At 47.3% G+C, this 14,155-nt stretch overlaps 4 protein-coding genes and 1 long non-coding RNA gene across 7 annotated transcripts; 3 read left to right on the top strand and 2 right to left on the bottom strand.

Annotated features, from left to right (window-relative positions):
- The first annotated feature begins 326 nt into the window (after positions 1–326).
- Positions 327–3,559, top strand: mcidas (multiciliate differentiation and DNA synthesis associated cell cycle protein). The gene is made up of 7 exons (XM_057032318.1): positions 327–730; positions 801–873; positions 944–1,014; positions 1,398–1,455; positions 1,535–1,734; positions 1,826–1,924; positions 1,994–3,559. The coding sequence occupies exons 1-7, from the start codon at positions 653–655 to the stop codon at positions 2,405–2,407; spliced, it is 993 nt and encodes a 330-aa protein (XP_056888298.1). The 5' UTR covers positions 327–652; the 3' UTR covers positions 2,408–3,559.
- Positions 3,560–5,110: 1,551 nt separating this feature from the next.
- On the top strand, positions 5,111–10,965 carry LOC130525488 (cell division cycle protein 20 homolog B-like). The gene is made up of 12 exons (XM_057032316.1): positions 5,111–5,229; positions 5,444–5,491; positions 8,094–8,310; positions 8,519–8,613; positions 8,713–8,764; positions 8,831–8,920; positions 8,989–9,191; positions 9,278–9,372; positions 9,609–9,837; positions 9,916–10,041; positions 10,113–10,236; positions 10,649–10,965. Exons 1-12 carry the CDS (start codon positions 5,152–5,154, stop codon positions 10,744–10,746), a joined length of 1,455 nt encoding a protein of 484 aa, XP_056888296.1. The 5' UTR covers positions 5,111–5,151; the 3' UTR covers positions 10,747–10,965.
- gpx8 (glutathione peroxidase 8 (putative)) lies at positions 6,073–7,772 on the bottom strand. Of its 3 annotated transcripts, none has more exons than XM_057032320.1 (3): positions 7,499–7,772; positions 6,940–7,336; positions 6,073–6,537 (listed from the first exon to the last, which is right to left on the bottom strand). In XM_057032320.1, the coding sequence occupies exons 1-3, from the start codon at positions 7,703–7,705 to the stop codon at positions 6,374–6,376; spliced, it is 768 nt and encodes a 255-aa protein (XP_056888300.1). In that variant the 5' UTR covers positions 7,706–7,772; the 3' UTR covers positions 6,073–6,373. The 3 variants fall into 3 exon arrangements, 2 of the variants coding, with proteins under 2 accessions (XP_056888300.1, XP_056888301.1); XM_057032321.1 differs by having other exon boundaries at positions 7,075–7,336; positions 7,499–7,767; XR_008950504.1 differs by having other exon boundaries at positions 6,399–6,537; positions 6,882–7,336; positions 7,499–7,771.
- Positions 10,966–11,816: 851 nt separating the features above from the next.
- Positions 11,817–13,207, top strand: LOC130525491 (granzyme K-like). Its single transcript, XM_057032319.1, has 5 exons — positions 11,817–12,138; positions 12,278–12,407; positions 12,496–12,628; positions 12,702–12,962; positions 13,049–13,207. Exons 1-5 carry the CDS (start codon positions 12,009–12,011, stop codon positions 13,205–13,207), a joined length of 813 nt encoding a protein of 270 aa, XP_056888299.1. The 5' UTR covers positions 11,817–12,008.
- LOC130525502 (uncharacterized) lies at positions 12,678–14,147 on the bottom strand. Its single transcript, XR_008950507.1, has 2 exons — positions 14,053–14,147; positions 12,678–13,916 (listed from the first exon to the last, which is right to left on the bottom strand). It is a non-coding gene; the product is annotated as an uncharacterized LOC130525502 (long non-coding RNA).
- Positions 14,148–14,155: the final 8 nt, after the last annotated feature.

A 14,155-nucleotide genomic window follows, 5' to 3' on the forward strand; every position in this document is an offset into this window, starting at 1 on the left:
GCCGTCACGGTCTGGTCGGTTCCGCGGCCGGTCATCCATTACGCGTGGGCTCTTGACCTGCTGACATAGTATCGACCACACAGGTGCATTCAGCGTTAAGGGGGCAACAAGGTGCCCTCTGTTTGTTGACTAGTTAGAGACATTTGTCAACCGTGTTTGCTGAGCTGTCTGTCGTATTTGCTCTTTTCTTTTTCCACCCCTCTTTAAACGCATCCACGAGCCAAATTTGGGAAGATATTTCTGCGTATTTGGGTACAAATTACGCATTGATAGACTGGAGCAGCAAAGCAGTCGATAATGATATAAAATTATAGAGTCTGTCTCAGCTCTGGGGGCTTCCTTTTTAAGGCAAAGTTGGATGAAACCCATATGCGCAGGGAATATCTGGCAACAGGCGGAGGGAGGGCAGGTCTGACGTGCGCAGCACCTGCTGTAATGGCGCCGTTACGCGCGGTACCACTTTACACTTCAGACCAGAAACCGTTAGTCTGCCGCACTTTAATCTCCGAGGACGCTGTCACTCCCTGGAGACCGAGCAAGTGCATTTGATTGGGCAAGAATTACAAGGCCGCGGCATGGAGAGACTCCAACCGGGAGAATTTCGTTTATATCGGGTGTAAATCGCAGCCCGAGCCTGCAGTCCTGCAGGGCGATGGAGACGCAGAAGGACAGGAGAGTGTTGGCCGCTGTCTGTCCCAACCAGGTCGGCAGACGCAGGAGGAGAGCTGCGGTCAGTGGACCCACCTTTCTTTAAATATAACGTTTTTGGTTCGTGGCTAAACGTTCTTCTCTTTCATCAGCATAAAGTGGTGGGGCCGAGAAGCAGCAGTCCGGTCACCGTGTGCGCGGGGCTCCCCTGCGCCCTGAAACAAGGTGAGCTCCGCGCATTACACGCCTCAACTCAACGATATGTGGACATTGAGACACTTTCTCCGTATTACAGCTTTTTCCACAATTGCGTGGGATGATCTGGAATACTCCGTGAGACGAGACAGCCGCGTCCTCGGCGCTCAGGTGAGGAAAACGAAAACCTTTACAAAGATATAAAACAAATCAGTCACTTTCAAGACAGCTTGTGAGGTTGGATACTGTTAGATTCCGCTAAGGCTGTTAATGTTTGACACGGAGTGCTGGAATTCTGCGCGAATTGGAGTGTTGTTTGCACATGCGACGCAGACTAGCGCTAATTGGCCCAGACCTCACAGGTCTGCAAGGCTCCAGCAGCTCACCTTGCGCCTGGAACACAACTGGCTCACTGAAATGATCAGCGCCAGGGCAAAGCACTGTTATCCTGCTCAGTCACGGTGGGATTATAAGGTCTGCGGGTCAGCACGATTCCCACTGAGATTAAATACATTCTGGCTGTTTAAGAGCATTTTTTTTAAATTTGTCTACAGGTGAATGGATGTGACGAGGACCAAGACTTTGGGGGGTATGCGCTGGATTTTATTGCAGGTGAGTAAAGCCACCCAAACCCGGCGTGGACGAACCTTTTAGGCACTTTTGTCAGTGATGCTGTGATCTGTCAGCACAGATTCTCCCTCCACCCTGGAGAGCAGCCTGTCCCCAGGAGAGCTGGTGCCATTCCAGGGATGCGTCATCCCCCCACTCACGCCGCAGTGGGACATGTCCACTGAGGACGCCAGTCTGGCCTGTCCCAGTGCAGACGCAGACAAATTTGGACCTGGGTGCAGAGCCGGGGCACCACAGGCCCCTGCAGAAGTCGACCACGGGGTAAATGTCGTACTGCGATATGGAATCTGTGCGGCTTTTCAAATATTATCAATTTTATCTGAATTTATCCGTCTGATGTTATTTGTTGCAGCTCAGAGACACCGTGCACGAAACCGATGACCTGCAGGAGCGAAACGTCCACCTGAGACAGTTAGCCAGACGTGCCAAACACTTGGCCTCGGTGCTGGAGGTGAGTGGCGGCAGGACTGACCTCTCTTGACTCATGTCTCTGGGTCTTATTGCTTCGGTTTTCCCTCAGAACCTGATGGCAGTAACAGAGAGGGAGCGGACGCCGGCGCCCGACGACAGACCCCCGCTGAGCCCCCGCAAGCGGCAGCGCCTGGACGAGGGATACGAGACAGAGTCCTCGGACTCAGTGGAGGACATGCTGAGGGACATCAGCACACGCTGCAACGCTGTCTTGCATGGCTCCGCCACAGTGAAGCAGCAGGGCTCGGCGGTCATACGTGTGCACGGAGCGTTCTCCGGCCTGCAGACGTGTTTTTCCAAAGACGGCGGCGGAGCGGCAGCTGAGGGCAACATCTGGTCCTTCAGAACTTCTGTCAGGGAACACGGCACCATAAGGACTCGGGCGTTCCCTCAGGGACAAGCCCTCACCACCAGGATGCAGGAAGGAGGATACCGCTTCCGCTGGGTTCCCAACCACAGCTGAGACCCGGCCAGGTTAAACCTGTCTTCAGGATGGACGGAGCGCGCGTGGGTGGGCAGTGACCGTTAATGCTTAACCGATAATTGATATTGATATCTGTGAATGATTAAATGATGTCTTCCTCAGGTAGCATTTGGAAGCTAATCACTCAGAGGTGACAGTGGAAATATACTGCCAAAGCCTTTGTTTTCGCTCTCTGTTTACACGCGTCACGCCGCAGCGAGCTGCCCAAACAATGAAGCATCGCCATGCTTCTATACTGTACCGCGTGTTGTGTTGGCTACATCTGGTTGTAGCTGATGCGTTGATATTTGCAGGTGAAGAAACTGTTTTCGAATTTCAAAGCTTTTGTGCCTAATGTGACCCAATGACCTTGTGTAAGAAGCCTCCTACACTCTTTTGTCTGCGCCTGAGTGGCTGTGTGGTCTGAATGGGAGCGTGATGCGTGGACTGGAGACATCATAGGTCTCTTATTTAGGCTGTGCCACTGCATTACAGACAACTGTGATGCGTTTAAGGTACCTGTGGGGCAATAAAACAGTGAAAACCATTTTTGAAACACATATTTCAAAATAAAGACAGTCAAAACTGACAGCAGGACTGTAAATCCTTTATATTTGTAGTCAAATACATCAACGGCTGATGATAAGATACCCCATATTATGACGGCGACAATAAAAAATCTCACGGCACCTCATCTAAGAAGGACAAGCAATTAAACTAATCAGTCTTTTGGGCGTCTATGATGTCATTCAATGGACGCCACGGACAGTTTTTGCTGTGTGAGGTGGACCGGGTGGGGGGGCAGAGGACAATGTCAAATCACAGGTCAGACACCTGTTTAAACTTCCCAAAGCAGGACCTGTTTACTCTGGTGCAGTGAAGGCAGCACAGGGGTAGAGACCGTTTAGAGACCTGCTGCGGTCGGTGATGCACGATAACAGCACGTAAATATGAGAAAACATGGAGAATGAGATGGAAATGTGATTAACCCGGATCTGACGTTTCAGTCTTTAGAGAGAAAAGACTGGTCCTCATGTCCCTTAAATGCTACAGGTGAATCATGTATGTGAAGAGCTGTGTGACCACATCTATGTACAAGTGCTGTGTCAATAACATTAAATAAACACTGCAGTAAATTCACAAGCAAAGCTGCTTTAGTCTGTCTGGCGTCGTAATCTGTCACTAAACCTGAAAAAGGGAAATCTCCCCAGTGTCAACACATGCAGGTATGTGTCCTTGAATGCATCACGGCTATGGCGCAGACCCTTTCCTCTCAAGCTGCTTTTTTTATTTGCGTGATGCATCATCTTTATTTATTTATCTTCCCAACATAAATGATCCTTAACCTGAGTGTGTACAATAAACTACTTGTTGTCCGAAAACCTTCACCTCAGTTTAGCAGGACGACGCTTTTACTGCAAACACCCCCCCAGCAGTTGAGAGCAGCCGCATCTTTGTTTAAGCTGCTTGTGAGACATTTGACCGGTTAAGCTACCGCCAAACTGCGGGGGACAATGCGGGAGGGGAAAGGAAAATACAGGCACAATGAGTTTCTAAGGTGACTGAATCCAAACCTTGGGGGAGGCTGCGGACCAGACGGGGTCCCGCGGGAAACACGGAGTAGTTAAACTAAATCCTTTTTTTTTCTCCAGTGGGTGATTTGCGGGTAGGCTAATGCCTCAGGGTAAATACAACTTTCACTGGTGATTGAGAGGTATTAAGATACGTTTCCAGGTATATGGAGTTTTACAATAATTATCCCAGGGAGAGGTGAATCGGCTGCCAGGAACCCTCGTTTCAACAGATTATAATCTAGAATCATGGCTGCGCCATTAACGGCGGATTAATAGAACCAATTAACACGAGTTAGGGCCGCTGGGGAGCCCATTGATCTGCGTTGATAAGGTGGGGGTTTAACCAGCGGGGGCCGCTGGCTGGAGGAGCCGCTCCGCGTCGGGCCAGAGCGCGTGGAGAGCACGCACCTGTCACACATGCTCCAGGCTCGCGCTCGGCCTGTTGCGGGCGCTCGGGGGGCATATGGAAGTGGCAGGTGGGGGGGAACGCGTGCTGCTCGCGCCGTTCGGGCCACCTTAGCGCGAGACCAACACGTCATTGGGAAGGCGCAGCCCGCGGACACGCGGGATCTTCCCGCAAATATCAGGAGCCGAGCGGGGATTATCGCCCCTATAACACAAACGCATTAATTACAGCGTTTTATGGCCTTTGTGTTTGCATTCGTCACAAAATCAGTAAATAAATAAATAAATATTGCTAATAAACATTGTTAAATGTTTGTTGATAAACCCCTTTCAGAAATGATTGCAGCATTGTCAATTTGGTCTAAATTTACATTTTACACTGGCTTTAGGTTCAGTAATAGGACAGTAATGGGCCTATAATCTCCCTCATGACTGGGGTGTTTGAGTCTGGAGGGATTAACTGACACTTGAAGAGGAGTGTCTTCTGACTTCGACAAGGTTATAAACTGTCATTTCCATCTTTCTAAACAGTCGCAGAGCTCTTTTTTAGTTTCCAGGAGAGACAAGGACGCGGAGGGAATCCCTGCGCCACGGACCGTGTATGTATTTTTTTGCTTTAAAAAAAAAAAAGGGGATAAACCGCCAATAGGAGAGCAGAGGAGCGGACTTCCCGCTCCTCGGTGCGCCTGGGGAGAGTATTTAAGACTGGGGTTAGAGCAGGGGGACGGACAACAGGTGCACCGGGCATAAACCTGCTCCTCACACATGCAGCCTGGAGGTGGAGGGGTTTTTACCACCGTGGAAGTCAAGATGCGCCAAAACCACAGAGCTCATCCCCACCTGGTCAGTATGTCTATAAAGTAATAATTAAATACTGTTGCTTATGCAATATGTCCTTTGTGTGGTGCAGCTGACCTGTTGTTGTGTGCCAGGCAACCATCTCAGCGTAAACACATGGGTGTCTCTCTTTAGCAACCCTGTCCCTCACTCACAGCTCTGACTCCTCAGAAAGGTTCTTCTCTGATGACCTTGTCCGCTTCCTTTATTTCATATTCAGGACAACAGGAGGGATTTCACAGGCAAGAGGAGACAGAGACTCGTCGAAGTAAGTGAGGAAATGAAGTCAGACTTTCGGGTGGCTGCGTGGCGTTGCCTGCTGCCGGCTGTGTGATTGACAGCTGTGGGCGACACTCCTCACTGCTGGCGCCCACCAACCTCAGACGCCACCATCATGTTGCCATGTAGGCGGGCGGCGTGTGTCGCGGCTGGTTGGGAGGCAGTGTAATGTTAGCTGATGTTCCCGTTGCCAGCTCACAATGCTCTGCTACCCTAACAGTTGCACCAGGCATTTTGTTTCATGCTCACTCAGATCCAAGAAACAGAATATTTGGATAAATGTAGTGGACGCATCTCACAGCGGGTGGCTGGTAGGCAGTGTCATGTTAGCTGGTTGATTCTGTTCTCGCCAGTTTACCTGCTACTGCTCTCCAACCACCAGCAAACGCCTCTAAAACGAGAACTTTAAACTGCTGGACTAGGAACGTCTGTAAATCTGTGATGGTTGCATGTAAATAAAGTCCTAGAAATAGGCAGAAACCTTGAGCAGAGCCCAGCTCACAGCAGGAAACGGCATAAATCAGAGAGGAAATCTGACTCTGCTGTTCGATCAGTCAAAACGGAACAATCTTTATGCTTCATTTCAAGAGATTTAATGTAAAAACAGCCGATGGTACTAAGGTACTGATAAGGCAACAACCCTAGTGGTTAAAAAGATCCTTCTTCTGCAGCAGCGGTCGTCATCCTGAATGTTCATCACGGTTGTCATCGCCAACCACAAACACACACCGTCAGGAACGAGCGCGCGTGTCCACGAGCCTCCGGTTTCCATGGAGGGAGACGTGGATGGAGGTTCAGTCCGGTCCTCTATCGTCACGGGAACGCCTGCACCTCGTGCAACACGTGCCCGGTCAACCACCACCAACCGCCATCATAGCTCCACCCGTTTTTTGACGATGATTTCTCGCACCAGCGTGGTCACTTCCTGCCGAATGCTCTCCAAGGGCTCGTCCGTCCGCCAGAAGCGGACCACTTTACCCTCTGGGTTCACCAGAAACTTCCAGAAGTTCCACTTGGGGACTTTGTGGACAGAATCTGAAAAAAAAGGAACATGTCTGTCATTAGTAACAAAAACATGATTAAAGTACTTAGCGAGTAGTACGACCAGTATAAACCCGAGGTTACACTTTATCGTTCAGAAAAGGTCTAAATCACTGTTTTAACTGTACTACACATGGTAATAAATAAAGTGTGGCTGTTTGATGCCACTGAAGGCTAATAAAGAACATTCTAGAACAGGGTGACCCATGCCTTTAAATGTTCATTAACCTAACTTAGCAATATTAAATAAAACAATAAAACTCTGGGAGAGGTTTTACTATTTATATAAAGTTTGTACATGTTACAGGGAGGACATTTTGTATTGGACACCTATTCACCTTTGCATGACTTTACACAACATTGACTCATAGTATGGCGTTAGACTAGGTTATTTACAATAAAATTCACTTAAAGTTGGCATAGTCAGGAGTTGTGCATCTCCTGGCGTGCAGAATGCCAGTGCGTGTGGAAGGCTGTTGGGGGTGTATGCTGAGCAATCTGGTCCGAGACAGAGCTGTTGTGTCTGCAGACCTGTGAGGAACCTGAAAGCAGGCTCAGCCTCGGAGCCCATTATTTTGATCCTGTTGAAGAAGGGGAACGTAACGCCGTAGGTGGCCTTGGCGAAAGCCTCGCTGTCCCGGCTGGTCCCGGGCTCCGTGTCCCCGAACTGACCGCAAGGAAAGGCCAGGACGTTGAAGTGAGAGGTGCCCAGCTCCCGGTGCAGCTCCTGCAGATACCGATAGTTTCCCTCCGTCTGCTCGCTGTAACTCGCCACGTTTACAACTAAAGACGCCTGGAAGAAGGAGAGAAAGCGGGTAAAACTACAGCCGACAGCACCGTGGAGGCGTTCTTCGCGTCTTCAAGCGTGAGTCCATCCAGGAAAGCTGACTTGGCTAAAGCCGAGGCGGACTTTTGGGTCATGCTGGGCTGATATTTGGTGATGATGTGGACCTACTTTTCCTCGGTACTTCTCCAGAGAGACCGTCCTCCCCTTCGCGTCCTTCACCTCGAAGGAATAAAAGTCCGACGGTCGCCTCGGCTTCAGCAGCTGCGTCTGAAGGAGGAACAGGCACCCCACACCGACTGTCATACTCAACAGGACGGTCAGTTTCTTGGCTTTGGGGTTGGAGGACCTGGTAGGGTAGCCCCCTAAGGCCTCCATGTTGGAGGGGGAAGAACGAACCGAAGCTGCGCCCCGTCGAAAGTCTCAGGACTGATGGAAGGAACCACGTAAAGTTTCCTTTGACATAATAGGGAGAAACGGAAGTTGGATATTTGACCCTTCAAAATAAAAGAATACGAAGTGTGCCTACGATTTTTAAACTTATCCTAAATTTTCGGTTTTAGTTCACAATAACATAATTTCTGCACCTACAGACTATTGATTCTCGCTTAGATATCCGGCGTACAATATAGAAGCGTTGAGAGAGCCTTGCTTTGAAAGCCAATCCGGATGTTTTGTAATTTGTAATGTTAGCTTGGATAGTGGCACGTGTGGCGACGATTTATGCTTTGCAAATGACTCAATGTAATAATTTTATTTTTAATAGAACGTATCGACCCCTTGGGGACGTCAAGAATCGTACAAACGATTCAAGAGGCGAATCATTCAGAGGAGGAACATCGACGGTCATGCTGCAAGTACGCCTTTGACCTCCAGGGGGCGCCGCGAAGCAGCCTTTGAGTTGGACGCCGTTCGCCACAGGCTGGAGTTGGATTCCCCACCTGGACCTCGTGAACAGGGAGTTCCATGGATAAACTCCCCAGGTAAATCTACAGATCAAAAACACATGAAAACACCTAAAATATTAACAGAATGCCAGGGGTTCTGAAGATGCAGTCACAATGTCATCTTTATTGGAGACGTACTGCATAACTATAGGTGAAATACATCTGTCACCTCACTGTGTGGACCATATCTACCCCAGCATGTTGTCAGACTAATATTTAATGTGTCATTTTATGATGATTTCAGTAATTGCTGGAGGGGAGTCAACGTCCTGTCTTGCAAATATCAGCACATCACACAATTTAAATACCAGGAGACATACAGAGGATAACCTAAACCAGGTTTGTGTCAAGAAGTTTCAATTCCTAGTTTTCAGTTTCGTTTAATTATTTCTAACTTTTTGTCCGTTAAATTAATGCTGATTAATATTTGTATTGCAGAAATGGCTGTGGAGACCTGAGGCTCTTGAACATGCAAATGCTCGTGGGACTGGTGAGATGGAGTTAGAAATGATGTGTCTGTGATGTGTAAATGTGATTTTGCACACATCTAATGCAGGTCGTGATGAGAAAAGAAGTGATTCGAAGCCATTTACTGTTGTGGACCAAAACAAGACATTTGCAGCACCGATGTTGCTCGACGACTACTGTGAGTAGGAAAATTTCCAGAAAACCTTTGTTAAACCTAGCAAAACTTGAGGTCATCTACTCTTTCAGACTGTAACCTTCTGGACTGCAGCTCCCATAATACGGTTGCTTTAGCACTGGGCTCCTCTGTCTACATTTGGAACGCAGAAACACACACTGTGGTGGGATCTTTGGAACCAGATCCACTGTCAGGACAAGAATCTATCTCTTCTCTCTGCTGGAGTGAAGACGGCAGAACTCTCTGTGTGGGAACCAGGCGAGGGGAGATACAGGTATGAAGCTTTAGAGCTAATGGAAATATTTTTGGGGGAGGGGGCAGCTGCTGGTTTGTGGTAACTCAGGGTCTTTTTTTTCGAAGCTGTGGGATGCTGACTGCAAGCACATGACGAGGTGTTTGCTAGCGCATGTCTCAGTGGTCAGAGCTGTTTCCTGGAAATGGCCCTTACTCAGCAGGTTTGTTTTGACTGTGCATATGCAGGAAAATAACACACACAAAAAAATGCCCTCACTTTGGTAGTCAATATGCAGCAAGTACAAATACCACACACAACACACACACACACACACACACAACACACCACACACAGACACACACAATGTCCTTGTCCCATTCTTGATCTTTATATGCTAAGCTGCCATCACCACCCACTCAGCAATTTCTAAAGGTCACACTGTCTCCACACTTTCAGTGGATCTGCTCTTGGAAGTATCTTTCACCATGACTTTCGTGCTCCTGCATCTTTAATTGGATCAGTTTTCCAGGAGGAGGGGCTCTGCAGCCTTCAGTGGTCACCAGACGGTGGCCGGTTGGCCAGCGGCTCCATAGAGGGCCTTCTCTCCATATGGGATAGTAGCATAACTGGATGCACGGGGATGCGCTCACCAGTCACTGCTATGAAACAGCCCAGTGTGGTTAAGGTTGGTATTTTTCTTTTGATCACTATCGAATAATCAACCAAGCATATCAGCAAGTGTTAAGGTCGCCTCATCGTTCAGGCGATGGGTTGGTGTCCCTGGCAGAGAAACACGATCGCTACCGGAGGTGGATATCAAGATGGAAAGCTTAGAATCTGGGATGCCCTTTCTGGGACTTGTGAGACCATCGCCAACACAAATTCACAGGTGCATTGAAAGCAGAAGGGCAGCAGAGGGGCAATAATACGCTGGGTCACTCCTAACGAGTCTGATTGCAGATCTGTTCTCTGCGATGGGCTGAAAAGAGGAGATGTCTGGTCACAGGCCACGGTTTACCTCAGCACCATATCGCCTGCTGGTCCTGGGACTTTGCTTCGCTCAACCTCACCTCCCAGTTCACAGGTTAGAGTACATGAAAGCAAGAGCTGAACCCACTCAGCCACACTGGAACAGATGCTCTGCTTGATGATTAATATTAACAACTGAATTTACAGAGACGTGTGTCACATTTCTACAACCTCATAGCAGTTGGGCTTGCAAATAATTGTGAAACTTACAGAGAATGAGCAGGATAACCCACCATCGCTTCCTTTCATATAAGAACGTTGAGTGAAACTGATACTACTGCTAGATTACCACATTTTGACATCATTTTAAATGCTAAAACGATAGAGAGTCCATGTTTCCCCTGAGGAAGGAGGATAAAGGGAGAAAAGTGGAGGCACAAGGACAGAGCCCTGGGGGGTGCCTCAAATGACTCTCAGTATGAACCATGTTGTATGACTTTTAAATGTTAAAGTTACTTTTTTCTTAGGTCATTCTCAGCGAGTCCTGCATTTGGCATTAAACACAGGAAATACTCAGATTCTCTCTGCTGGAGCAGACAAACGCTTGCGAATCTGGGACATGTGAATCGGACGCAAGGCCCACTTTCAAGAACTAATCCCCCTTCTGATTCCAAGAGTCCACGTTTGTGCTACAGCAGGTCACAAGTCTGCACACTGTGAACTGAGAAATGGCCTCAGACTTTGATTGTCATCACATGCTAATGCTAAGTGTCTGTGTGTTAGGTCAGTCAGATTGTCATCTCAGAGTCTTTACTTCACATGGATCAATAAAAAATTAACAAGCCCTCGATTTCTATAATATATTTTGAGATATTTTTGTGTGAAATGTTGATTTCCTGTCATAAAATGTGACCTCACTGCAAAACCAAGCTAATTTACCACAAGCAAAACTTCAAGACAGTTCTCACACGACATCCCTTTTCTTATACCAATGCTTACTTATACCAATGTTACTAAAAAGTTTCTCACCAAATGAAGATACCTACTGACATCAAGGTGTTCTGATAAAAACTCCACTAGAAATGTCAAAAACAGATCTACAGAAGGGACAGAGAAATTTGACAGGAACTTTAAAACCAAATGTTGTCATTTCCTCCAAATGTACTCGCACAAGTTAACTGAATTGAAATCCAAACTACCTAAATTGTATCATTCTGTGTGCAGGTTCAGTGTTACAGATGACTAGCAGATTTATTTTGTTGCTGTTGTGACTGTTCTTGCAAGTAAAGACCTTTAAGTTGAAGCTCACATGTGAGCAGAGGGCCCTTGTTTCGGGGGTCTGAGGTTTCACACAATGTTGTTGCAACGTGCAGCATTTCAAGAGTCGAGAATTTGCTGAGCTCTTTAGGAGCTTTTCGCTCATGTCGGCTTAAAGGTGACCCTGTTGGAAATACAGGACTCTTCAAAGTTGCCCGGACACTCGACGAGTCAGAACAGGACGGGCCTGTTTTGGGAATTGTTTATAACAAGTGAATGTCTGTCTGGATTCTCCTATGACATTTTCAGAGGAATCAGGTAATCGTTTTGAAGGTAAAAGCATGAACATTGTGTCACCGCATTATTTTCAAGGTGTGATCTCATACATATTGTGCCCATTAACATAAGTGCAAGATTTTAACTAAAGACGAGTGGTGATTGATCTACCATTAGCTGGTTACCTGCCCATGTTCACGAATGACTCTCATCCCAGTAGCTGCTGGCATGACTACTGCAATTCCACACTTCCATCCCACTTTTTTAACCACAGTTGCACAAGACTACGCGGTTAAGATTTGTGACGGTGGTGACATCTTGAGTGCATTTTCCTTCTGACTCTTAAATCCCCTGATGCACAGAACCATATCCTTTCGATCAGGGTGGGTTTCAGTGTCTCACATCAAAGAGAGATCAGAAGAGATGTTCTCCCCGGAGGGTTTTGTCCTCATCTCCTGCGCCGTCCTTTTGGTTGTCCAGCCAGGTGAGTCTTTTTTATTAATGCTGTGAATCAACTGTAACCAGCAGAGTCCACCTGTGTTTTTTCATTGTTCATTTCTGACCCCTTTGTCAAGTTTTTTGATGCAAGATAAGTAAAACTTTACCTCCTCCCTCCTCTTTAGGCCATGGCTCTGAGATTATCGGTGGTAAAGAAGTGATGCCCTACATGGCTCTGGTGACAAACACCACACACGTCTGTGGAGGAACACTGATCAATCCAAAATGGGTCCTTACAGCTGCCCACTGTGAAAAGTAGGAACTATATCACACATCCGGGATCACACATTGTCTACAAAAGGGCAGGTGCGTACATTCCAACGTTGCCTCTCTGCACTTACAGAATGACGACCGTAGCACTGGGGGTGCATTCCATCAGAAAAAAGGAGTCCTGGCAGGTGTTTAGGGTTACACACAGCATTCCATATCCGGCTTATAACAGAGAAACAAAGGTCAATGATCTGAGGATGCTGAAGGTGACGGTCATTTTAGAGGAAGACGAGCCGTCAGCAGTTCGACACAAAGATCTGTTTGTTGTCTTTATTTCAGCTTGAAACTGCAGCAAAGCAAACAAAGAACGTGACGTATCTCCACCTGGAGAGCCCTAAGAGGGAGCCAAAAACTGGAACCAGCTGTCTGACTGCTGGATGGGGGCAGACAAACGAGGCTGTCAAGAAAATGTCCAATGTCCTGATGTCTGTCAACGTGACAGTGGTGGACAGAAAGAAGTGCTCCAAATACTACAGCTCCAAGCCTGTGATCACCAAGGCAATGATATGTGCAGGGTCAGAGAACAAGGACGCCTGTCAGGTAGGGTTTGTGCAGCAGGTGAGCGACCTGCCATAACTGCCTCCACTGAGCTTGTGTGAAACCACGTGCATGTCTGTTCACCTCAGGGCGACTCAGGAGGGCCGCTCTTGTGCAACGGGGCACTGGTGGGGGTCACCTCCTTCGGTCGTGGATGTGGCAGGGCCCCCGGAGTGTACGCCTACATTACTAAACAGCATCTGCGCTGGATCAAGAAGATCATCAGAACACCTGAAATGCAGGAATGAGCTCCTCGTCTCCACCGACCCGTTCACAGAGCTTCAACTGTGACATTGAGTGGATTTTTTAAAAGGATTTCTCTTTACGCGTCTGAAGCCGACTCTAAAATGGTGATTAATCTTTCACAGTATTTTTTCTACATAGTTTAGTGAATGTTAAAACTGAAATCTTAAAGCGTTTTTAGGTCCTTCTATCACTATCACTATCACTATCACTATCACTATCACTATCACTATCACTATCACTAAACTATCACTTTCTCCAGAGTGACATTTTTGTACCGACTCTAGACTTCCTTTGCTAAACTGAGATCTCACCACAAAGCCAAGTTCAGAACAGTTCTAGGAAGACAACCCTTCAGACTGATGATGTAGCACAAAAACAAACAATGTTCCTTTGGCCTTATAGTAACACAGGCCTTCACCTCCCCACTAGCCCATGAAACATTTTCCAAATTTTTCTACCTCTTCTTGTCTCTTCCTTCATGTTCATATGTTTGTGTTTTGTCATTTCTTCTCCCTTGTTCACTGCCTCCCTTTTGTCCTCTTCCCCTCGTTGGTTCACTGAATTGTTCATTTGTACTCCGACTGCGAGTAACTGCACCAGGGTTCCCTTGTAAGCCAGTTGGGTTGTTTGATCCACACCAGAGCTCAGACTGAAGAGAAACGTGTCTGGAACTCAGGAGAACGTTAAATTATAAAATGTGGACAGTTTTACCTTTTACAAGGTTACAAGGTTTTTAACCATGGTCTTATTTTCGGTACATGTCAAAGTAGTTGACATCGAGTTGTGATTTTGTTGGTTAACGTGTTACTCAGGAGAACGTTAAATTATAAAATGTGGACAGTTTTACCTTTTATGTCTTTACGGTTTGACTTTTCTGCACCTGATCTCAGGGTTGTGGGTTCTTATACAAGGTTTTTAACCATGGTCTTATTTTCGGTACATGTCAAAGT

The sequence above is a fragment of the Takifugu flavidus genome, chromosome 5 (assembly GCF_003711565.1).
Source record: "Takifugu flavidus isolate HTHZ2018 chromosome 5, ASM371156v2, whole genome shotgun sequence".
Classification (NCBI taxonomy): domain Eukaryota; kingdom Metazoa; phylum Chordata; class Actinopteri; order Tetraodontiformes; family Tetraodontidae; genus Takifugu; species Takifugu flavidus.

What these genes read in the sequence shown, in the direction of transcription:
- gpx8 (XM_057032320.1), bottom strand. Translation starts at nt 7,705, where the DNA reads ATGGAGGCCTTAGGGGGCTACCCTACCAGGTCCTCCAACCCCAAAGCC. An exon ending in TGGAGAAGTACCGAGGAAAA is followed by an intron (nt 7,337 to 7,498) that starts GTAGGTCCACAT and finishes TCCTTCTTCCAG; the next exon opens with GCGTCTTTAGTTGTAAACGT. An exon ending in AACTTTAAGTGAATTTTATT is followed by an intron (nt 6,538 to 6,939) that starts GTAAATAACCTA and finishes CTTTTTTTTCAG; the next exon opens with ATTCTGTCCACAAAGTCCCC.
- mcidas (XM_057032318.1), top strand. Translation starts at nt 653, where the DNA reads ATGGAGACGCAGAAGGACAGGAGAGTGTTGGCCGCTGTCTGTCCCAAC. An exon ending in GCCGCGTCCTCGGCGCTCAG is followed by an intron (nt 1,015 to 1,397) that starts GTGAGGAAAACG and finishes ATTTGTCTACAG; the next exon opens with GTGAATGGATGTGACGAGGA. An exon ending in ACTTGGCCTCGGTGCTGGAG is followed by an intron (nt 1,925 to 1,993) that starts GTGAGTGGCGGC and finishes GTTTTCCCTCAG; the next exon opens with AACCTGATGGCAGTAACAGA.
- LOC130525488 (XM_057032316.1), top strand. Translation starts at nt 5,152, where the DNA reads ATGCAGCCTGGAGGTGGAGGGGTTTTTACCACCGTGGAAGTCAAGATG. An exon ending in TGCAAATGCTCGTGGGACTG is followed by an intron (nt 8,765 to 8,830) that starts GTGAGATGGAGT and finishes CATCTAATGCAG; the next exon opens with GTCGTGATGAGAAAAGAAGT. An exon ending in GATGTTGCTCGACGACTACT is followed by an intron (nt 8,921 to 8,988) that starts GTGAGTAGGAAA and finishes CTACTCTTTCAG; the next exon opens with ACTGTAACCTTCTGGACTGC.
- LOC130525491 (XM_057032319.1), top strand. Translation starts at nt 12,009, where the DNA reads ATGCACAGAACCATATCCTTTCGATCAGGGTGGGTTTCAGTGTCTCAC. An exon ending in CCTTTTGGTTGTCCAGCCAG is followed by an intron (nt 12,139 to 12,277) that starts GTGAGTCTTTTT and finishes CCTCCTCTTTAG; the next exon opens with GCCATGGCTCTGAGATTATC. An exon ending in ACAGCTGCCCACTGTGAAAA is followed by an intron (nt 12,408 to 12,495) that starts GTAGGAACTATA and finishes CTGCACTTACAG; the next exon opens with AATGACGACCGTAGCACTGG.